Source organism: Callithrix jacchus, chromosome 7 (assembly GCF_049354715.1).
Source record: "Callithrix jacchus isolate 240 chromosome 7, calJac240_pri, whole genome shotgun sequence".
Taxonomy (NCBI): domain Eukaryota; kingdom Metazoa; phylum Chordata; class Mammalia; order Primates; family Cebidae; genus Callithrix; species Callithrix jacchus.
The window spans coordinates 89,159,259-89,182,653 of NC_133508.1; the positions used below are offsets into that span (position 1 = coordinate 89,159,259).

The 23,395-nt window shown below is 41.2% G+C and overlaps 1 protein-coding gene, 2 non-coding genes and 1 pseudogene across 11 annotated transcripts in view; 2 read left to right on the plus strand and 2 right to left on the minus strand.

Moving 5' to 3' along the window:
• The window catches only part of ZYG11B (zyg-11 family member B, cell cycle regulator), a 125,715-nt gene that overhangs the window by 11,178 nt on the left and 91,142 nt on the right, over positions 1 to 23,395 (minus strand). For 7 of the 8 annotated variants that reach the window (XM_078331770.1, XM_078331771.1, XM_009001217.5 and 4 more), the window contains 2 exons: positions 21,230 to 21,391; positions 21,071 to 21,118 (listed from right to left, as the gene is read on the minus strand). In XM_078331770.1, the coding sequence (XP_078187896.1) occupies positions 21,071 to 21,118; positions 21,230 to 21,391 (210 nt within the window). Of the gene's footprint in view, positions 1 to 12,034; positions 12,182 to 21,070; positions 21,119 to 21,229; positions 21,392 to 23,395 lie in introns of all 8 variants that reach the window. The other variant, XR_013520065.1, reaches the window with a different exon arrangement.
• Positions 10,842 to 12,222, plus strand: LOC100405263 (adiponectin receptor protein 2 pseudogene; annotated as a pseudogene). Its single transcript, XR_013520066.1, has one exon. The product of XR_013520066.1 is annotated as an adiponectin receptor protein 2 pseudogene (transcript).
• LOC118143382 (U6 spliceosomal RNA) lies at positions 19,050 to 19,155 on the plus strand. Its single transcript, XR_004727606.1, has one exon. It is a non-coding gene; the product is annotated as a U6 spliceosomal RNA (small nuclear RNA).
• On the minus strand, positions 20,859 to 20,996 carry LOC118143303 (U4 spliceosomal RNA). The gene has a single exon (XR_004727530.1). It is a non-coding gene; the product is annotated as a U4 spliceosomal RNA (small nuclear RNA).

Genomic DNA, 23,395 nt, shown 5'->3' on the forward strand with positions numbered 1-23,395 from the left:
CCATCCTGGTCAACATGGTGAAAGCTCATCTCTACTAAAAATACAAAAAAAATTAGCTGGGCATAGTGTCATGTGCCTGTAATCCCAGCTACTCAGGAGGCTGAGGCAGAAGAATTGCCTGAACCCAGGAGGCGGAGGTTGCGGTGAGCTGATATAGCACCATTGCACTCCAGCCTGGATAACAAGAGCGAAACTCCGTATCAAAAAAAAAAAAAAAAAGAAGCAATAAGATTTTGGCTGGGTGCAGTGGCTCAAGCCTGTAATTCCAGCACTTTGGGAGGCCGAGGCGGGCGGATCATGAGGTCAAGAGATCGAGATCATTCTGGCCAACATGGTGAAACCATGTCTCTACTAAAAATACAAAAAAAAAAAAAATTAGCTGGGCATGGTGGCATGTGCCTGTAGTCCCAGCTACCCGGGAGGCTGAGTCAGGAGAACTGCTTGAACCCGGGAGGTGGAGGTTGCAGTGAGCCAAGATCGTGCCACTGCACTCCAGCCTGTCACCTGGCAACAGTGTGAGACTCTGTCTCAAAAAAAAAAAAGCAATAAGATTCTAATTTAGAGTAAAATAATAAAACCTAGCAATCACCAATTTACATTTCTCAATGACAGGCATCCAATAAAAAATTACCAGACAGAAAAACGGGCAGAAAACTATGATTCATAACCAGTAGAAAAATCAATCCATAGAAATGGACTAAAAAATGAAAAAGATAATAGAATTAGCAGACAAGGACTTAAAGCAGCTATTATAAAAAGTATAAACATAATTCAGACTAGACTCAAGATGGCGCTGTGAGAACAACCCAGGATTGGAGCTCTCGTTGTGTCCACGGAGAGGTGAGTCTGAGCTGCATTTCCAGACTGATCTTTGTTGCCCACGGAACGGGGAAATTCCCAAGTGAAGAGGAGACGCGGGATGCCAGGCAGAACCTCCGCCTGGCGAAGCTGGCAGCTGGGGTGGCGGCGGCCGGCCCTACCCAGCGCTCCCCACAGGGCGCGCTTGTCCGGGTGCCCCGTTGAACCGGCAACCGGAGACATGAGAGGGCTGGACTTGAGACTGAGCTAGACTTGGACAGTGGGCCAGTCCAGGGGATTGCAGGGACAGAGCGTTAGGGGTGGCCCAGTGGGACGAACAAAACCGCGATTTCAAACAAGCCCCGTGCAGACGGCCCGAGACGCTCTGAGGGGGAGGGGCGTCCACCATTACCGAGGCAACCCACCCCAACTGAGATACACGCCCATTGCTGATGCAGCCAGCCGTTGCTGAGGCAACCCGTCCCTATTGAGATACACGCCCACTGCTGACGCAGCCTGCCGTTGCCGAGGCAACCCGTCCCTACTGAGATACACGCCCACTGCTGATGCAGCCTGCCATTGCCGAGGCAACCCGCTACAACAGAGAGACTCCGCAGCAGGGCGTGGCGGAGAACACAGCAGAGCCTGCAGGAACAGGGCGAATCACACAACAGCAGGGCGGAGACTCAGCAGGCAAACAGTGGCTAGTCTGCGTCCTAGCTGGGCAGGACCTCAACTGACATACAAAAATAAAGCCCAAACCCCTTAACACAGAGCATTTGAGAAAAAAAAAAAAAAAGGGTTTTTTTAATGAGCTCTGTTGCAGCAGAATCAAACATAGCAGCCTAACAGCCCTGAATGAACAACAGAGCTCACAGCTCAGCAATTAAGCTCCTATAAAGTACAAACTGTCTCCTCAAGCAGCTCCCTGACCCCTCTATATCCAAAAGACTGACATTAGGCAGGCATCATCCTGGGACAAAGATAGCAGAAAAAGAAACTGGTAGCATCCCTCGCTGTGCCACAGCTGCTAGAGGTGCACCCCAGACAAGCAGGGTCTGGAGCAGACCTCAGCAGTCGTACAGCGAAGGGGCTAGACTGGTAGAAGGAAAAACAAGCAACAGAAACACTTCATCATCAACAGTCTGGGTGTCCACTCAGAGACCCAACCGAAAAGTCAGCAACTACGCAGACGACCAGCGGACAAATCCACAAAGATGGGAAGAAACCAGCGCAAAAAGGAGGAAAACACCCGAAACCAGAACACCTCGCCTCCTAGAAAGGACCAAAACTCCTCACCAGCAAGGGAACAAAGCTGGACGGAGAATGACTATGACGAAATGACGGAATTAGACTTCAGAAGATGGATAATGAGAAACTTTTGTGAGCTAAAAGATCATGTATTAAATCAATGCAAAGAAACTAAGAACCTTGAAAAAAGATTCGAGGAAATGATAACAAGAATGGATAACTTAGAGAGGAATATGAATGAATTAAAGGAGCTGAAAAACACAATACGAGAACTTCGCGAAGCAAGCACAAGTTTCAATAGCCGAATTGACCAAGCAGAAGAAAGAATATCTGAAGTTGAAGACCAACTCAATGAAATTAAACGAGAAACCAAGATTAGAGAAAAAAGTGCAAAAAGGAATGAACAAAGTCTCCAAGAAATGTGGGACTATGTGAAAAGACCTAACCTACGTTTGATAGGTGTACCAGAAGGGGACGAAGAGAATGAATCCAAGCTGGAAAATACTCTTCAGGACATCATCCAGGAAAATTTCCCCCACCTAGCAAGACAGGCCAACACTCAATTGCAGGAAATACAGAGAACACCACAAAGATATTCTGCAAGAAGAGCAACCCCAAGGCACATAATCGTCAGATTCAACAGGGTTGAAATAAAGGAGAGAATACTAAGGGCAGCCAGAGAGAAAGCTCGGGTCACCCACAAAGGGAAGCCCATCAGACTCACAGCAGATCTCTCGGCAGAAACACTACAAGCCAGAAGAGAGTGGGGGCCAATATTCAACATTCTTAAAGAAAAGAACTTTCAACCCAGAATTTCATATCCAGCCAAACTGAGCTTCAGAAGTGAAGGAAAAATAAAATCCTTTGCGAACAAGCAAGTACTCAGAGATTTTGTCACCACCAGGCCTGCTTTACAAGAGCTCCTGAAAGAGGCACTACACATAGAAAGGATCAACCAGTACCAGCCATTCCAAAATCACACTGAATGCTAAAGAGCATCAACATAATGAAGAATCTATAACAACTAACAGGCAAAACAGCCACTTAGCATCAAAATGGCAGTATCAAATTCACACATAACAATATTAACCCTAAATGTAAATGGACTAAATGCACCAATCAAAAGACACAGACTGGCAAATTGGATAAAAATCCAAAACCTATCAGTGTGCTGTATACAGGAAACCTATCTCACATGCAAGGATACACAAAGGCTCAAAATAAAGGGATGGCGGAAGATTTACCAAGCTAATGGAAAGCAAAAAAAAAGCAGGAGTTGCAATTCTCATCTCTGATAAAATAGACTTTAAAGCAACAAAGATCAAAAGAGACAAAGAAGGCCATTACATAATGGTAAAAGGATCGATACAACAAGAAGAGCTAACGATCCTAAACATATATGGACCCAATGCAGGAGCACCCAGATACATAAGGCAAGTTCTTAATGACTTACAAAAGGACTTAGACTCCCACACAATAATAGTGGGAGACTTTAACACTCCACTGTCAATACTAGACAGATCAACCAGACAGAAAATCAACAAGGATATCCAGGGCTTGAACTCAGACCTGGAGCAAGCAAACCTGATAGACATTTACAGAACTCTCCACCCCAAATCCACAGAATATACATTCTTCTCAGCACCATATCACACCTACTCTAAAATTGACCACATAATTGGAAGTAAAGCACTGCTCAACAAATGCAAAACAACTGAAATCATAACAAACAGCCTCTCAGACCATAGTGCAATCAAGTTAGAACTCAGAATTTAGAAACCGACCCAGAACCGCACAGCTTCATGGAAACTGAACAACTGGCTCTTGAATGTTGACTGGGTAAACAATGAAATGAAGGCAGAAATAAGGAAGTTCTTCGAAACCAAGGAGAACGAAGACACAACGTGCCAGAACCTCTGGGGCACATTTAAAGCAGTCTCTAGAGGAAAGTATATAGCAATAAGTGCCCATATGAGGAGAATGGAGAGATCCAAAATTGACACCGTATCGTCAAAATTGAAAGAGCTAGAGGAGCAAGATCAAAAAAACTCAAAACCCAGCAGAAGACAAGAAATAACTAAGATCAGAGCTGAGCTGAAGGAGATTGAGACATGAAAAACCCTTCAAAAAATCAACTGAGCTGAAGGAGATTGAGACACGAAAAACCCTTCAAAAAATCAATAAATCCAAGAGCTTGTTTTTTGAAAAGATCAACAAAATAGACAGACCACTAGCCAGACTGATTAAAAAGAAAAGAGAGAACAACCAAATAGATGCAATAAAAAATGATAAAGGGGAAATCACCACAGATTCCACAGAAATTCAAACCATCATCAGAGAATATTACAAACAACTCTATGCGCATAAACTAGTAAACCTGGAAGAAATGGATAAATTCCTGGACTCCTGTGTCCTCCCAAGCCTAAACCAGGAGGAAGCTGAAACTATGAATAGACCAATAACAAGGTCTGAAGTTGAGGCAGCAATTAAGAGCCTACCACACAAAAAAAGCCCAGGTCCAGACGGGTTCACAGCCGAATTCTACCAGACACACAAGGAGGAGCTGGTACCATTCCTTCTAAAACTATTTCAAACAATCCAAAAAGAGGGAATCCTTCCCAAATCATTTTATGAGACCAACATCATCCTGATACCAAAACCCGGCAGAGACCCAACAAGAAAAGAAAACTTCAGGCCAATATCCATGATGAACATAGATGCAAAAATCTTCAATAAAATATTGGCAAGCCGATTGCAACAGCAAATCAAAAAACTTATTCATCATGATCAAGTAGGATTCATCCCGGGGATGCAAGGCTGGTTCAACAAACGCAAGTCTATACACGTAATTCACCACATAAACAGAACCAAAAACAAAATCCACATGATTATCTCAATTGACGCAGAGAAGGCATTTGACAAAATTCAACAGCCCTTTATGCTAAAAACCCTCAATAAACTCGGTATTGATGGAACGTATCTCAAAGTAATAAAAGCTATTTATGACAAACCAACAGCCAATATCATACCGAATGGGCAAAAACCGGAAGCATTCCCTTTGAAATCTGGCACTAGACAATGATGCCCTCTTTCACCACTCCTATTCAATATAGTTCTGGAAGTTCTAGCCAGAGCAATCAGGCAAGAAAAAGAAATAAAGGGTATTCAAATAGGAAAGGTGGAAGCCAAATTGTCTCTATTTGCAGATGACATGATAGTATACCTAGAAGACCCCATTGCCTCAGCCCAAAAACTCCTGAAACTGATAAGCAACTTCAGCAAAGTCTCAGGATAGAAAATCAATGTGCAAAAATCACAAGCATTCGTCTACACCAATAACAGACTTAAAGAAAGCCAAATCAAGAACGAACTGCCATTCGCAATTGCTACAAAAAGAATAAAATACCTTGGAATACAACTCACAAGGAACGTAAGAGACCTCTTCAAGGAGAACTACAAACCACTGCTCAACGAAATCAGAGAGGACACAAACAGATGGAGAAACATTCCATGTTCATGGTTAGGAAGAATTAATATCGTGAAAATGGCTATACTGCCCAAAGTAATTTACAGAATCAACGCTATCCCCATCAAGCTACCATTGACTTTCTTCACAGAACTGGAAAAAACCACCATGAACTTCATATGGAACCAAAAGAGAGCCCGCATAGCCAAGTCAATTCTAAGCAAAAAGAACACAGCGGGGGGCATTACACTACCAGATTTCAAACTATACTACAAGGCTACAGTAATCAAAACAGCATAGTACTGGTACCAAAACAGAGATATAGACCAATGGAACAAAACAGAGGCACCGGAGGCAACACAACATACATACAACTATACAATCTTTGATAAACCTGACAAAAACAAGCAATGGGGAAAGGATTCCATGTTTAACAAATGGTGTTGGGAAAACTGGCTACCCATGTGCAGAAAGCAGAAACTGGACCCCTTCCTGACACCTTACACTAAAATTAACTCCAGATGGATTAAAGACTTAAACATAAGACCTGGCACCATAAAAACCCTAGAAGGAAATCTAGGCAAAACTATCCAGGACATAGGAGTAGGCAAGGACTTCATGAACAAAACACCAAAAGCATTGGCAACAAAAGCCAAAATAGACAAATGGGACCTAATGAAACTCCACAGCTTCTGCACGGCAAAAGAAACAGTCACTAGAGTGGATCGGCAACCAACAGAATGGGAAAAAATGTTCGCAGTCTACCCATCTGACAAAGGGCTGATATCCAGAATTTACAAAGAACTCAAACAGATTTACAGGAAAAAAACAAACAAGCCCATTCAAAAGTGGGCAAAGGATATGAACAGATACTTTACGAAAGAAGACATATATGAGGCCAACAATCATATGAAAAAATGCTCATCGTCACTGGTCATCAGAGAGATGCAAATCAAAACCACATTGAGATACCATCTCACGCCAGTTAGAATGGCGATCATTAAAAAATCTGGAGACAACAGATGCTGGAGAGGATGTGGAGAAAAAGGAACACTTTTACACTGTTGGTGGGAGTGTAAATTAGTTCAACCATTGTGGAAGACAGTGTGGCGATTCCTCAAGGCTTTAGAAATAGAAATTCCATTTGACCCAGCAATCCCATTATTGGGTATATATCCAAAAGACTATAAATCGTTCTACTATAAGGACACATGTACACGAATGTTCATTGCAGCGCTGTTTACAATAGCAAAGACCTGGAATCAACCCAAATGCCCATTGATAATAGACTGGATTGGAAAAATGTGGCACATATACACCATGGAATATTATGCAGCAATCAGAAATGATGAGTTTGTGTCGTTTGTAGGGACATGGATGAATCTGGAGAACGTCATCCTCAGCAAACTGACACAAGAACAGAAAATGAAACACCGCATATTCTCACTCATAGGTGGGTGATGAAAAATGAGAACACATGGACACAGAAAGGGGAGTACTAAACACTGGGGTCTATTGGGGGGAAAAGGGGAGGGCCAGTGGGATGGGGAGGTGGGGAGGGATAGCCTGGGGAGAAATGCCAAATGTGGGTGAAGGGGAGAAGAAAAGCAAAGCACACTGCCATGTGTGTACCTACGCAACTGTCTTGCATGCTCTGCTCATGTACCCCAAAACCTAAAATCCAATAAAAAATTAAAAAAAAGAAAAAAAAAAACATAATTCAGGGTGAAATGCAGACATAAACATGGAGAAAATGAAGATAGAAGAAAGACATAAATGTACATTTCAGAAATAAAAAAAGCACTAAATATCTGAAAAACAAAATATATTGAATGAGATTAAAAGCAGATTAGATGCTTCAGGAAAAAAAAATGAATAGACTAAAAAACATAGAAATAAAAAGCATCCATGGCAGAGCACGGTGGTTCACACCTGTAATCCCAGTACTTTGGGAGGCTGAGGTGGGAGGATTGCTTTGGGCCAGGCATTCAAAACAAACCTGGGCAACATAGGGAGACCCTGTCTCTACTTACACACACAAAAAGAAGTAGAAACCATCCTTCAAAGTACAGAAGGAAAAATAAGACTGGGGAAAAAAGCCAATAGAGGAATTCTGTGACTTGTGGGATAATGTCAAGAAATCTGACATGCTTACAACTGAAGTCATAGAAGGAGCAGAGATTTCTTCAGATACCTTAAGGTATCAAGAAATCATGGCCACATTTTCGCAAAATGTGACAAAAATTATAAACCCAAAGATTCAACAGAAAAAAATTGTCCCCTTAGACTTCAGTATTCAAGCAAAAATTTATCGTTCAAAAAATCAAAGCAAAATAAAAAACTTTGTTAGGCAAACAAAACCTGAGTGAAAAGTCACTGTCAGCACACCTATAGGATAAGAAAAGTTTAAAAAAAAAAAAAAAAAAAAAAAGAATAGAATGAGAAATGTGAGTAAATATGAAAGGTAAGTTTCTCGGGGTTTTTTTTTTTGGAGGGGACAAAGCCTCACTCTGTTGCCCAGACTGGGGTGCAATGCCGAGATCTCACCTCACCGCAACCTCTGCCTCCTGGGTTCAAGTGATTCTCATGCCTCAGCCTCCTGAGTAGCTGGGAATACAGGTGCCCACCACCATACCCGGCTAATTTTTGTATTTTAAGTAGAGATGGGGTTTCGCCATGTTGGCCAAGCTGGTCTCAAACTCCTGACCCCAGGTGCTCCGTCTGCCTTGGCCTCCCAAAGTGCTGGGTTTACAGGCGTGAGCCACTACACTGGCCCAATTTCTCCTTTTTAAATTGAGGATTGATGAGCAATCCTGCTTCTTTCTGGCCAAAGTGGAGTAAAAACAGTCAGATTTACACATCTGCCTGAAACAACTAAAAAAATCCAAACAAACATGAAAGAACAGTTCTCAAGATACTGGTTACAAGCAATAAAGGACACTGACTCTTAGTGTCCTTTACTGGATGGAAAACAAAGTGACCTATTGCCTTGAAAGAGTTTCCAGGCTGTAGCACAGAGTTACAGATCTGAAGGAGAGCTCAGAAGACTGAACGGAGTAGGAGATGAGGTGAACAGGCCACAGAGATTAAGGTAACTCACAGGACAGAACACCAGGGAGAAGAGAACTTGCACATAAAGCGAGTCCAGCAATCTGCAGAGACTCCCACTCTATTCAGCAGAGTACTGATGATAAGAAAATGAACATGAGGAAACTATCTGAGGGCAGGAAAAGAACCATCTAAAGGGTTAGAAAAATGTGCCCAATGCTTACAGGGGGCCAGGAATAGTGCTTGTTCTCATCATCCAGTACAGAAAAACCCTTCATTCACAAGGCACTGGGTAGTCCTCAGGATAGGTCTTGTTTCAGTATTGGAGAATAATTAGCCCTAGCCTGACCACTGCTCTGAAACTTCCTAATAAATCATAAAGGCAAGACCCAAAGTTACCAAACTGTTTAAGTGTAAGTTAGGCCAGGTGTGGTGGCTCACGCTTGTAATCCAAGCACTTTGGAGGCCAAGGCGGGCGGATCACCTGAGGTCAGGAGTTCAAGACCAGCCTGACCAACATGGCGAAACCCCATCTTAAAAAAATATATTAAAAAAAAAAAAAAAGTAAGTTAACTGCATCCTAGAACAAAGTTCAAGAATATTCATAAAAAAACAAAAATATTCAGCAACCAAGAAAGTAAAATTCACAATGTCTGGCACTCAATCAAAAACGATCAAGCACAATAGGAGAAAATATTTGCAAGTCATATATCTAATAAGTGATTAATATCCAGAATATATAGAGAATCTAAAACGTAACAACAACAAAAAAACAAACAATCCAAAATGGGTAAAGGAATTAAATAGATACTTCTCTGAAGAAGACAAACAGATGGCAAATAAATACATACAAATATACTGAACACCACTTATCATTAAAGAAATGCAAATAAAATTATAAGATACTATCTCATACCCATTAAAATGACTACTATTTAAAAAATGGTATAGCTGCTGTGGAAAACAGTATGGTAGTTCCCCAAAATTTAAAAATAGAATTATCACATGATACAGTAATTTTATTTCTGGAAATGTGCCTCCCAAAATTCCAAGTAGAGTCTTAAAGAGATATTTGCACATCCATCTTCACAGAAGCATTATTCACAATAGCAAAAACATGGAAGCAACCCAACTGCCCAACAAATGGATGGATAGGGAAAATGTGGTCTATACTTACAACAAAATATTTCAGCTTTAAAAAGGAAGTTCTGAAGTACACTACAACATGGATAAATCACAAGGACAATATTGTAAGTAAGCTAGTTACAACAAGACAAATATTGTATGATTCCACTTACATGAAATAGTTAAGCAATTAAAATTATAAAGACAGAAAATAGAATGGTGGTTGCCAGGGGCTGCAGAGAGTGGGGGAATGGAATAGTATTGTTTAATGGTTATAGACTTTCAGTTTTACAAGATGAACAATTACAGAGATGAGTGGTGGTGAAGAGGGAAATTAAATAAAACAACAGTAGTCTGTGATTGCTGCATAACAAAATAAAGTTTACTGTGTTGTATTCAATATAAAACCTAACCCCCAGCTCTGCTTAAAATTAACCAACTCCCTGTAAAACCTACCTTATCTATTCTCCCCACATTCTAAGCAAAATTCCCAGGCATCTCAAGACTCCTGTTTTTCTTGCTGACCAGCTGCAAGGTCACAGGGCAAGATAACACCCAAAGAATGTACAATGTGTTTCTCAAAATGCTATTTTTCAAGGTACTCCACAAGACATGTTACAAATTAATTAACTGTTCTTTGTTTTGGCTTCTATAAACCTGTTAGCTGCTACATCATCCTGGATGTATAAAAGGTACCCCATTTTCTTTGTCCTTTGCTCAGCATTGGGCTGCTAATCCGCTGTTTCACTCACTGGTCTCTCCAGTCTCCTGAATATTCTGCAAGAGTGGTGATGGTTCTTCAACATTATGAATATATTTAACACTACTGAACAATACACTTAAAAATGATTAAGATGGTAAATTTTATGTTGTGTGTACTTTACCACAATTTTTAAAATAATATATTTTTTAAAAAGTAAATTAGGGAGGCGGGGCGAGCGCGATTCCAGAATCTGCATCGCTGTGGAGGCAGCAGTGGAGGCTACACCGGGCTGGGCCCACTCCCTCCTCCGTTCCCCCCTCCTCCCCCTTCCCCTCAGCCATGGTTCCCCAGAAGTCCGAGACTGGAGACTCGCGGCGAGGCTGCGACAGGCTCCCAGGATCAACTCACTCTCCTGAAAGTCATTCTCCCAAGAAGGAGGGACAGACAGAGCTGTTTGTAAGAAAGGCTTGGGTATCCCATGAACGAGCCAACAGAAAACCGACTGGGGTGCAGCAGGACTCCAGAGCCAGATATAAGGCTCTGAAAAGGGCACCAACTTGATGGTACAAGGAGAGGTGATAATGACAGCCACTGAGGAGATTTGGAGCCCATGTTAGAGGCATCTGTTGTATCTTCCCATGATTAAAAAAAAGGTCTGAGGAACACAAGTGCAGTGATGAAGCTCCTCAGGAAGATGAGGGGTTTATGGGCATGTCCCCTCTCTTATAAGCCCATCATGCTATGGAAAAAAATGGAAGAATTCGTTTGTAAGGCATGGGAAGGTCGGTGGCAAGTGATCCCTCATGATGTACTACCAGACTGGCTCAAGGATAGCGACTTTCTTTTATATGGACACCGACCTCCTATGCCTTCTTTCCAGGCCTGTTTTAAGAGCATTTTTAGAATACACAGAGAAACAGGCAACATCAGGACACATCTCTTAGGCTGTATATTCTTCTTGTGCCTGGGGATCTTTTATATGTTTCACCCAAGTATCTCCTTTGTGGCCCCTCTGCAAGGGAAGGTGGTCTTTGGATTATTTTTCTTAGGAGCCATTCTCTGCCTTTCTTTTTCATGGCTCTTCCACAGTCTACTGCCACTCAGAGGGGGTCTCCCAGATCTTCTCTAAACTGGATTACTCTGGTATTGCTCTTCTGATTATGGGAAGTTTTGGTCCTTGTTATTATTCTTTCTACTATAATCCACAACCTTGCTTCATCTACTTGATTGTCATCTGTGTGCTGGGCATTGTAGCCATTATAGTCTCCCACTGGGACATGTTTGCTACCCCTCAGTATCGGAGAGTAAGAGCAGGAGTGTTTCTGGGCCTAGGCCTGAGTGGAATGATTCCTACCTTGCACTATATCATCTCAGAGGGGTTCCTCAAGGCTGCCACCATAGGGCAGATAGGCTGGTTGATGCTGATGGCCAGTCTCTACATCACAGGAGCTGCCCTGTATGCTGCCCGGATCCCTGAATGCCTTTTTCTTGGTAAATGTGACATCTGGTTTCACTCTCCTCAGCTGTTTCATATCTTTGTGGTTGCTGGAGCTTTTATTCACTTCTATGGTGTCTCAAACCTCCAGAGTTTTGTTACATGATCGGCGGGGGCTGCAGTGAAGAGGATGCATTGTGATACCTACCAGTAGCCAGGGACTGTGACCCTAAACCAGGTCCTGCAGCACTTGCAGACCTCTCTGCTGGCTACTGATGGCAGTATCCGAGGAGCCCCAAAACTCTGACACCCTCGTGGGCTTTGTGACGGCCCAGGGGCTCTGTGTGGTACATGACTGAGAAAAGAAAAACAAAAATAAATCATACCTCAAAGGACAGAGTGCATCAGTTGGGAGAACAGGAGACACAGCCTAAACCCTGGCTTATTCTTGGGATCTACCGACTGTGGGTTCTGCAAGACCCTTGGCAAACTGGCTTCTGATCCATATCATATTTATTTGTAGAAGATGGCTAAACAGTTTAACTGGTGGTTCTTTCTTCTCCCTCTCTCTTTCCATATAAAATAATACAAACCAATTTAGGTGAACATTTATATCCAATAAGAGGTGGGAGTGTGATTTTAAATTCTCTTTTGGGAGAACAAAGAAATTAATGTAAATAAGATTTCTAACTTACTGTTCAAATAAGACTTTATATAAATGTTTAAAACACAGGGGTGAGGGAGGGAGAATTTTTGTATAGAATTAAACATGCAGGTACCATACACTGTTAAATTTTACAAGAAAGTGACTGTAGGGGGATCAAGTGATAGCTCCAGAATGTACAGTGTCTTGGTGCACCAAGGTGCCTTCTAAAGGCTGACATACCTTGGACCCTAGTGATGCAGAGAGTATAGCCCTAGCCCAGTGATCACATGACCACTGTTAAGCCTGAGAACCTTTGGAGGGCCTGGGGTAGAAGGGAGTGGTATGTGTTTTCTCAGTAGAAGCAGTACATGAATGGCTACCAAGATGTGTTGGATAAAGACTCTAGTTAGGGTGTCATTGTCATTTGAGAGTCTGACTTGTAGAGCTCAGCACTCTAACCAGCTGGTAAAGGGACGCTGGAGACCATGGAAGAGCTCCGGAAACATTAGCATGGCTGATCCAATTACTTCCTGGCATCCTGCTCACTTTTATGGTTAGTCTTACTAGAGGGTTGTGACAGTTTTCCATATCCTTGCTGTGGAGCTCTGGAACACTCTCTGAATTCCCTCTATTAAAAATCACTGCCCTGGCCAGGGGCGGTGGCTCACGCCTATGATCTCAGCACTTTGGGAGGCCACGGTGGGTGGATCACGAGGTCAAGAGATCGAGACCATCCTGGTCAACATGGTGAAAGCCTGTCTCTACTAAAAATACAAAAATTAGCTGGGCATGGTGGCGCACACCTGCAGTCCCAGCTACTTGGGAGGCTGGGGCAGGAGAATTGCCTGAACCCGGGAGGTGGAGGTTGTGGTGAGCCAAGATCGCGCCATTGCACTCCAGCCTGGGTAACAAAAGCAAAACTCCATCTCAAAAAAAAAAAAAAAAAAAAAAAAAATCACTGCCCTAACTACCCTTCCTCCTTGAGGGAATAGAAATAGTTTATACTTCTTGGCATGGAGCCAGCCACAAATGAGATTCTGATGTGTCCAGGTTTTTCCTGAGCTCATCTACATAGATTGGGAGACCCTCCTTTGGATTTAGGAAAGAGGAGTTTTACCTCTGGTACACTGTCTTGGTAAGCCTAGATTTGACAGACATCTCGGCTCTCCTTGAACAAGAAAGCCAGCAGAACTCTTTTAAAGCCAGGTGCAGTACCCATCGAAGTTGTCAGCACTCACTGAACCCCACTTTGCAGGGACAGTGTGGTGTGACATTTTGAAGACAATGTTATGTTACTGCCAGGGGGTGAGGTACAAGACGATGGCTTATGTCCCAGGACTACCTGATATGGTGTCAGAGAAAGTGGTGGGGAAAGGATCTGGTTCATGGAATTCTGATCTTAGCCCATAGGTGAACCCCCAAAATAGCACTTGAGTCTTAGGTTGCTGTCATCAAAGACTTGGGATGACTCCATTATATCCTAGGATTGTGGGTATTAGAACTAAACGATGAGGCCCTGAGCATGGGGACTGGCATCCTCAATAGGTGTCTGGGAATATAAGAAGGGTCTCCTATTTACTCAATAGAGTTTTCTCAGTTATTTTCCTCCCTTCTCCTTCCAATCTCCAGCAAAAGCTGGGATCCAGAAAGGAAGAATCTAGTGTAGAAGTTGAGAAGAAATGGATAGGGTCACTGCCCTGGGTGCTAGGTGGACCAAGTAAAAGACTCAGTGGATGAACTGGTGCAGTGCCTGACAGAATAAAAAACAGTATTAATCCCTTTGAGAAAGCATAGTCCAATAGGACAGTGGCCATCTGGACAGAAGCCCACTTAGTTTCATGGGAGCAACAGCACATATCAGAAGCCAGACTTGCTCTTCGGTCATGTACTTTGGGATACAGGGTATAGATGTAGCCCTGTCACAACACCAACAGAAGTAGCAGCCTCTGGGCGCAGTCACCCACACCCCAAAGCTGGAAGAATCTGGTTCAACATAGCACAGACCTTTCGGAAAAATGAAATTAACATCACTGATGTGTAATCCAGTAAGATCTCCCTCTTTTGGGTGTGTATGTGGGCATGTTTGTGCCCATTTCTATGTGTGCGTCTATGTGCAACATACTACCAACAGCCTCATGTGCACTTGTCCTGACAGTGCTCACTGAGAACTCTCACCAGGTTGGTGCCTGAATGCCTTATTCTCAGCATTCAGAGGCTTGCTTGCTCTGTGCAGATTTTTAATTTTCTTTTTTGGCCCTAGGCTGGTTGGGACCTCTACAGCTTCATTCTTTCACTATTAAATAGTGGCCTTTTTCAGTATTTTCCCTCTCCCCCTTTATAAATTGCTAAAGCCGCAAAGCACATTTTTGGGGATCATAGAAGGCTGGGGTTCCAGAAGGGGATCTGTGTGATGGTTCCATTGATGTGGGATTTCCCTACTTGCTGTATTCTCAATTTCTAATAAAAAGAACCAAACAAAAAAAAATAAAAGTAAATTAAAACCTAAGCATGCAAAGTGTGAGGAAAACATGTCTCATAATGAAGAGAATAATCATTTGAAATTGACTCTGAACTGACATAGATGCTAGATAAAACTAGCTGACTAGGATATTAAAAGAGTTATTAAAATTTTACTTCATATATTCAAAAAGTAGGAACATGGAAGATACAAAAAAAAAAGAGAAAGAAAACCCTAAATTGAACTTGTAGAGATGAAAATGATAATGTCTAAGATGAAAAAATAACAGCAGCTATTAAATGTGTTCAAGGAGGAAAAAAAAAATGAAAAAAATATACTACATGGCATTATAACAGATTATATACAGATGAAAAAAATACTTAACTGAAGGCATAGAAAGGGAAATTATGCAAACTGAAATACACAGAATTCAAAAGAACAAAAACATTAAAGAGCATCATTGAGCTGTGGGACCATTTCAAGCAGCTTAATATGTACAAATTAGAGTCTCCAAAGGACCCCAATGTGGAGAGAAGGTGGTTGCAAAAATTTTTTTTAGGGAAATAGGCAGATCACAGTGGCTTACTCCTGTAAGCCCAGCACTTAGGGAGGTCTTTTGTACAAAAAAAGTTTAAAAAGAGCTGGGCACAGTGGCTCACGCCTGTAATCCCAGCACTTTGGGAGGTCAAGGTGGTCAGATCACAGGGGCAGAAGTTCAAGACCAGCCTGATCAACATGGTGAAACCCTGTCTCTACTAAAAATACAAAAAAAAAAAAAAGCTGGGCATGGTAGCACAAGCTAGTCCCAGCTACTCAGGTGACTGAGGCAAAAGAATTACTTGAACCCAGGAGGTGGAGGTTGTGGTAAGCTGAGATTGCGCCACTGCACTCCAGCCTGGGCAATAGAACAAGACTCCATCTCAAAAAAAAAAAAAAAAAAAAAAGAGAAGAAACAATCGCTCAAAACTTTCCAAACGTGAGGAAAATTATAGACCTATATATAAAGCTCAATAAATCCCAAATACAGGAACATGAAGTTAATTATCTCAAGACACATATAATCAAATATTCTAAATTGTTACTAATCTTAAAAGTAGTCAGAGGAAAAGAACATGTACATACAGAAGAACAAATATGATGATGACATCAGATTTCATATTAGAAAGAAACAAGTCAGAAAAAAGCTACTCAATCAATACCTTTAAAGTACTGCCAATCCAGTATACCTGGTAAAAATCTTTCAAAAACAAAGGTTAAGTAAAGATGTTTTCAGTCAGACAAAAGCTGAAGAATTCATCATTAGCAGATCCACACTATAAGAAATGTTAAAGGATGTCTTTCAGGCTAAAGAAAAATGACACCAGGTTGGACATGGTGGTGCACACCTATAATCCTAGCACTTTGGGAGTCAAAGGTGGGTAGATGGCTTGAGTTCGGGAGTTCAAGACCAGCCTGGGCAACAAGGCAAAAACCCATCTCTACAAAAATTTAAAAGTTAGCTGGGCATGGTGGGGTGTGCCTATAGTTTTAGCTACTGAGGAGGTTTAACATAGGAGGTTAAACATAGGAAATCGAAGCCTTAACATAGGAGGTTGAAGCTGCAGTGAGCTGAGATCGTGCCACTGCACGCTAGCCTGGGTGACAGAGCGAGATTCTGTCTTAAAAACTAAAAAAAAAAAAAGTGTGTAAATTATTTTAAAAACTAAAAAAAATTTACTATTAGCAATTCTGAAGTATATTATTATTAATTTATTATTAATTTAGGAATTATAGGTGTGAGCCACCACCTCAGCCAAGAGTAAATTTTAAATGCTCTCACTACAAAAAACAGTAAGTATGTAAAGTGATGGATATGTTTAATTAGCTTGATTTAATCATTACACAGTGATTAAACACATACATCAAAACATCACATTGGGCCCGGTGCAGTGGCTCATGCCTAAAATTCCAGCACTTTGGGAGACAGAGGTGTGAGGATCACTTGAGGTCAGGAGTTTGTGATCAGCCTGGCCAACATGGTGAAACCCAGTATCTACTAAAAAACCCACCAAACTTAGCCAGGCATGGTGGCACACACCTGTAATACTAGCTACTTGGGAGGCTGAGCCAGGAGAATCGCTGGAACCCAGGACGTGGAGGTTGCAGTGAGCCGTGATCACGACACTGCACTCCAGCCTGGGGGACAGAATGAGACTCCTTCTCAAAAAAAAAAAAAAAACAAAAAAACCCACATCACACTACTCCATTTACACAATTATTATTTTTTATTATTAAAAAAATTTTTTAAATCACAGGAAAATGCAAGTAATCCAAATACCCCAAATAAAAAACAGAGATTTTCAAACTGGATAAAAAAGCAGGCTGCAAGGTATAAGCTACCTACAAGAAAAACATTTTAAATATAAAGACAAATATAGGTTAAAAGTAAAAGGATAAAATGTATATATATACACACACTATGCTAACACTAGTCAAAAGAAAGTACAAATGGCTATATCATAGTGTCAAAGCAGACTTCAAAGTAGAGGATATTACCAGGGGTAAAGAAAGCAATTTCATAATGGTAAAGGAGTCCACTCATCAGAAGGACCAAATTCTAAATGTTTATACCTAATTATACCTAATAATAATAGGGTTTCAAAATACATGAAGAAAAAAGTGATAGAACTGTAAGGAGACACATACACATCTACAGAAACTTCAAAATTATAGACAGAAATTTCAAAATTCCTTTGTCAATAACTGATAAAACAGGTAGGCAGAAAATTAGTAAGGATATGGTAGAGTTGTACAGTGTCAACCAAATACACCCAGTTGTCATTTATAGAACATTATACCTGGCCAGGGGTGGTGGTTCATGCCTGTAATCCCAGCACTTTGGGAGACCAAGGTGGGTGAATCACCTGAGGCCAGGAGTTTGAGACCAGCCTGATCAACATGGAGAAACCCCATCTCTACTAAAAATACAAAAAATTAGCCAGGCATGATGGTGCATGCCTATAATCCCGGCTACTCAACAGGCTGAGGCAGGAGAATCACTTAAACCCAGAAGGAGGAGGATGTGGTGAGCTGAAATCGTGTCATTGCACTCCAGACTGGGCAACAAGAGCAAAACTCCATCTCAAAAAAAAAAAACAAAACCCACTATACCCAATAATAGGACAATACACATTCCTCTCAAGTGTACACAGAATATTTACCAAAATAGATCACATCTTGGCCATATACAAGTCTCAATAAATTCAGAAGGACTCAAACCAAACAAAGCATATTCTTCGACCACAAAGAATTAACTTAGAATCAATATATCAAATTGAATTATTGAAAAAATTTGATCACAAGGTAGTAGAGAAAAATATGGAAGGAAACATAATAAAGTTGTATTAATATTAGTAACTTCATGGAGATAAAAATCATGAAAGGTTGGAGACAGCGCCTTAAGGACGTTAAATACATTTTGCACTGCTTCAATGGTTATAATAAACATGTACGCCTTTTGAAATTTAAAAAAATATATAGGATTTTTTTTTTTTTTTGAGACAGTCTTGCTCTGTCACCCAGGCTTGGAGTGCAGTGGTGCGATCTTGGCTTATGTAACCTCTGCCTCCCAGATTCAAGCAATTTTCCTGCCTCAGCCTTCCAAGTAACTGGGACAGGCGTGCGCCACCACATCCGGCTAATTTTTGTATTTTCAGTGGAAACAGGATTTCACCACGTTGGCTAGCCTGGCCTTGAACTCCTGACCTTGTATGACCCACCCACCTCAGCCTCCCAAAGTGCTGGGATTTCTGGCATGAGCCACTGCACCCGACCCACAAATACTTAAAATAAATTTCCCATTCCATTTCAGGTGACCTGAGCCAACTTCTGTATCAAGTAATTAGATTAACCCTGAATAAATAAAATATTGTAATTTATTTAATACTTCCTCTGTTACTGGACATCTAGGTTGTTTTCCATTTTCTACCTTATATAATGAAGACTACAATGAACAGATGGGTTCTCCTTAAATAGCAGTCCTCAATATTTCCTAAAAATCCATCTCTTCTAACTCACTAATCTATGCTTCCCATAATCTAATTCCTTGAGAGCAGAGGTCTGCTTTAAAATGGCTTTTGAATACTCACTTCGGCAGCACATATACTAAAGTTGGAATGGTACAGAGAAGATTGGCATGGCCCCTGTGCAAGGACACATGTAAATTCACAAAGTGTTGCATATTTTTTTCAAATATAAAAAATAAAATAGGCCGGGCGTGGTGGCTCACGCCTGTAATCCCAGCACTTTGGGAGGCCGAGGCAGGTGGATCACAAGGTCAAGAGATCGAGACTATCCTGGTCAACACGGTGAAACCACGTCTCTACTAAAAATACAAAAAATTAGCTGGGCATGGTGGCGCGTGCCTGTAATCTCAGCTACTCAGGAGGCTGAGGCAGGAGAATTGCCTGAACCCAGAAGGCGGAGGTTGTGGTGAGCCGATATCACGTCATTGCACTCCAGCCTGGGTAACAAGAGTGAAACTCTGTCTCAAAAAAAATAAAATAAAATAAAATGGCTTTTATTTTATTTAAGTTGACAAAACATTTGATCTTTTACCTTTGTCTCAAAATCTTTGAGGGCTCACTTTAATCTATATCCAATATATTAAGAAATATCTGATTCATAAGCGGTCTTTTTTTTGAGACAGAGTTTTGCTCTGTTGCCCAAGCTGGAGTACAATGTCAGCTCACTGCAACCTCTGCCTCCCAGGTTCATGCGATTATTGTGCCTCAGTTGCCTGAATAGCTGGGATTGTAGGCAGGCATGAGCACACCTGGCTAAATTTTGTATTTCTTTTCTTTTTTTTTTTCCCCCCCAAGATGGATTCTTGCTCTGTCACCCAGGCTGAAATGCAGTGGTGCGATCTCGGCTGACTGCAACCTACGCCTTCCAGTTTCAAGCAAGTTTCCTGCCTCAGCCTCCCGGGTAGCTGGGATTACAGGCACCAGCCACCACCCCAAGCTAATTTTTGTATTTTTAGTAGAGACAGGGTTTCACCATGTTGCAAGGCTGGTCTGGAATTCCTGACCTCAAGATCTGCCTGCCTCAGCTTCCCAAAGTGCTGGGATTACAGGTGTAAGCCACCAAGCCTGGCTCATTTTTGTATTTTTAATAGAGATGGGGTTTCACTATGTTGGCCAGACTGGTTTTCATAAGAAATTAAAATATATATATATATGTTTATTATGATTTTTTGAGACAGGGTTTCACCTTGCTGCCCAGGCTGGAGTGCAATGGCGCAGTCTCAGCTCACTGCAAACTCTGCCTCCTGGGTTCAAGTGAGTCTCCTGCCTCAGCCTCCCAAGTAGCTGGGATTACAGGCACCTGCCACCACGCCCAGCTAATTTTTGTATTTTTAGTAGAGACAGGATTTCACTATGTTGGCCAGGCTGTTCACAAACTCCTGACCTCAAGTGATCTACCTGCCTCTGCCTCCCAAAGTGTTGGGATTACAGGTGTGAGCCACCACACCTGGCCAATATACATATTTTTATAGTCTTTTTAAATGTAATAATATTTATTTTCCAATGTCACTGTTTACAAGTATCATAGCAGCAACACTCTTTCTTTTTTTGTTCATTTGCCTAGAAATCATCCAAAATTGCCACTGCTGAGCAGGTAGCTCATGTTTACAATCCCAGAACTTTAGGAGGCCAAGGTAGGAGGATTGCTTGAGCTCAGGAGTTTGAGACCAGCCTGGGAAACATGGCAAAACCCCATCTCTACAAAAAAGACAAAAATTGGCTGGGCATTGTGGCACACACCTATGGTTCCTCCTCCTAGAGAGACTGAGTTGGGGGAATTGCTTGAGCCTAGCAGGAGGCCAAGGCTGCAGTAAGCTGTGATCACACCACTGTACTCCAGCCTAGGCAACAAAGTGAGACCTTGTCTCAAAAAAAAAAAAGAGAAATTGCCATTGTCAACCATATTTCAAGTTGTCATGGCGAGCTATGGGGAATAGTTCTCAATTAGCAATGATTGTGCCCTGGATAAACTCATTGGCTATGATAGTGCAACTGCAGAGCTGAAACTTTCAATGTGTTACTTCAAACAGAAAATAAATACAGCTTGGAACTTAGCGGGAAGTGCTTATATCTTACCAAAAGTCCTAGAACTTTCTGCTGAATGGACGACTCAGTTGGGAAAGACTGTAAAAAGAAAGAGAAACCTTTAATTACCTAAGGAATCAAATATAAAATGAATGCTAAAATAAGTAAATTAATAAATATAAAAACTGTAAGCTAAATTCCCATTCTAACCTCTAGAACCCTCATGAAGAGTTCTAACCCTTGGTTTTCAATAAAGTGTCTACAAGTGGTTGGGGATTCATCTGTGAGGTTCCAAAGTGCACTCAAAGTAAATTTCAACGTAGTGTCCACTGAATTCTGATTGGTTTTCTGCTTCACTATTTGAAGAAGTTGCTGAAAAAAGAAAACAGAATTCAGTTTTCATTTTTGAACTGTTATTACAATTTGCAGTTATTAATAAGTACAAGTCCATGAGGATTAGTTGGATTAGTCTCATGGCTTAAAGCATTTCCTGTAAAGGTATTACAGCCCCTTGGACTGAATGTTTCGTCAAGAAAAAAGTATAAAATTTTCATAAATACTTCTATATTATTCTGATCATACCTACAATGTAATCACCCATAAATAAAACTTAAAAGCAAAATAATTAAAACTTGGGTCAAACTATCTTACCCATTTAGTCACAGCATATACTTATTTTAGATTCTAGAATTAAAAAGGCAAAGGAAGAGAAGGGCAAATGAAGTTAACATTTATTAAGGATTAGCGAACTATATTCTATACTGTAGTACTATTATTCCCATTTTTCAGGAGACAAAATTGAGTCTGAGAAATATTAACTAATTTGATCATAGTCGGCCGGGTGCGGTAGCTCACACCTATAATCCCAGCACTTTGGGAGGCCGAGGCGGGTGAATCACGAGGTCAAGAGATCGAGACCATCCTGGTCAACATGGTGAAAGACCGTCTCTACTAAAAATACAAAAATTAGCTGGGCATGGTGGTGCACGCCTGTAGTCCTAGCTACTCGGGAGGCTGAGGCAGGAGAATTGCTCGAACCCAGGAGGTGGAGGTTGTGGTGAGCCGAGATTGCGCCATTGCACTCCAGCCTGGGTAACAAGAGCGAAACTCCATCTCAAAAAAACAAAAACAAAAACAAAATTGATCATAGTCAATTTAGTCAGAGAAAGTAAGAACAGAAAGACCCAATCTATCCAACTCCAAGTTTTCCTTAAGAAAAAAAAAGTAAAAAACTACATACAATGATTAAGAGAATTAAAGACTATATTGACTATAAATAATAGCCCCTCCCTCCTCAACCTTCCCTGAGGGCAGATGCTGCAGCGCCTCTGTCTTGCTTTTTCTTATTTTTCCTGTTTCCCCTTCTCTTTTTATTTCCTTTTTCCCTTCCTCCATTTCAAAAACAAGAAGATAATAGCTTTGAAATTCCAGTTGTAAATTAGTTCTATCATAGCTTTACCCTAAAAAATTTATGTTTGAAAAGTGGTTTTAAAACTACATAAGGCATCCATAATTCCATTTTTAGATTATACTTCTGGAGGTAAAAAAGGAAGCTCTGCTAAAACAGATGTAAGAAAACATTAATGAATATGTTACTAAAGGTAATATATTCAGAAAAAAAATTTGAAGAAAAACATGTAGGTACAGTTAGGTACGTTAACAGCATAGTAGCTAAGAGTGTGGCATTAGAAGAAAACTACCTGAGCTTAAATATAATCTCTGGATCTGACTAACTGCAAAACCCAGTTTACCAGTTTAACTCTTTGTTTCCTCATCTATAGATTGCAGGTGGCATCAGGGAAAAAAAATCTACTTATAATCATCATCACTATTACTACTAATTCCTTCTTTAAGCTTGATTTCCTCCCAAAGAATGTAAGTAGATTTTCTTTTTTTTTTTTTGAGACGGAGTTTCGCTCTTGTTACCCACGCTGGAGTGCAATGGCACGATCTCGGCTCACCGCAACCTCCGCCTCCTGGGTTCAGGCAATTCTCCTGCCTCGGCCTCCCAAGTAGTTGGGATTACAGGCACGCGCCCACCATGTCCAGCTAATTTTTTGTATTTTTAGTAGAGACTGGGTTTCACCATGTTGACCAGGATGGTCTCGATCTCTTGACCTCGTGATCCACTCTCCTCGGCCTCCCAAAGTGCTGGGATTACAGGCGTGAGCCACCACGCCCAGCCTAGTAGATTTTCTTTAAAATCTTTCAATATCCCAAAATTACTGAGAGACATATATAGCAAAAAGAGGCCATTTTAAAAAACCGTCACTCCTGAAAACAGTAAAAATAAACAAAAAAGTATCTTTTTTTACCTATCTAATATATTTACTGTTAGATACTTAGCATATACTACCTGAATTAATCATTTTTCTT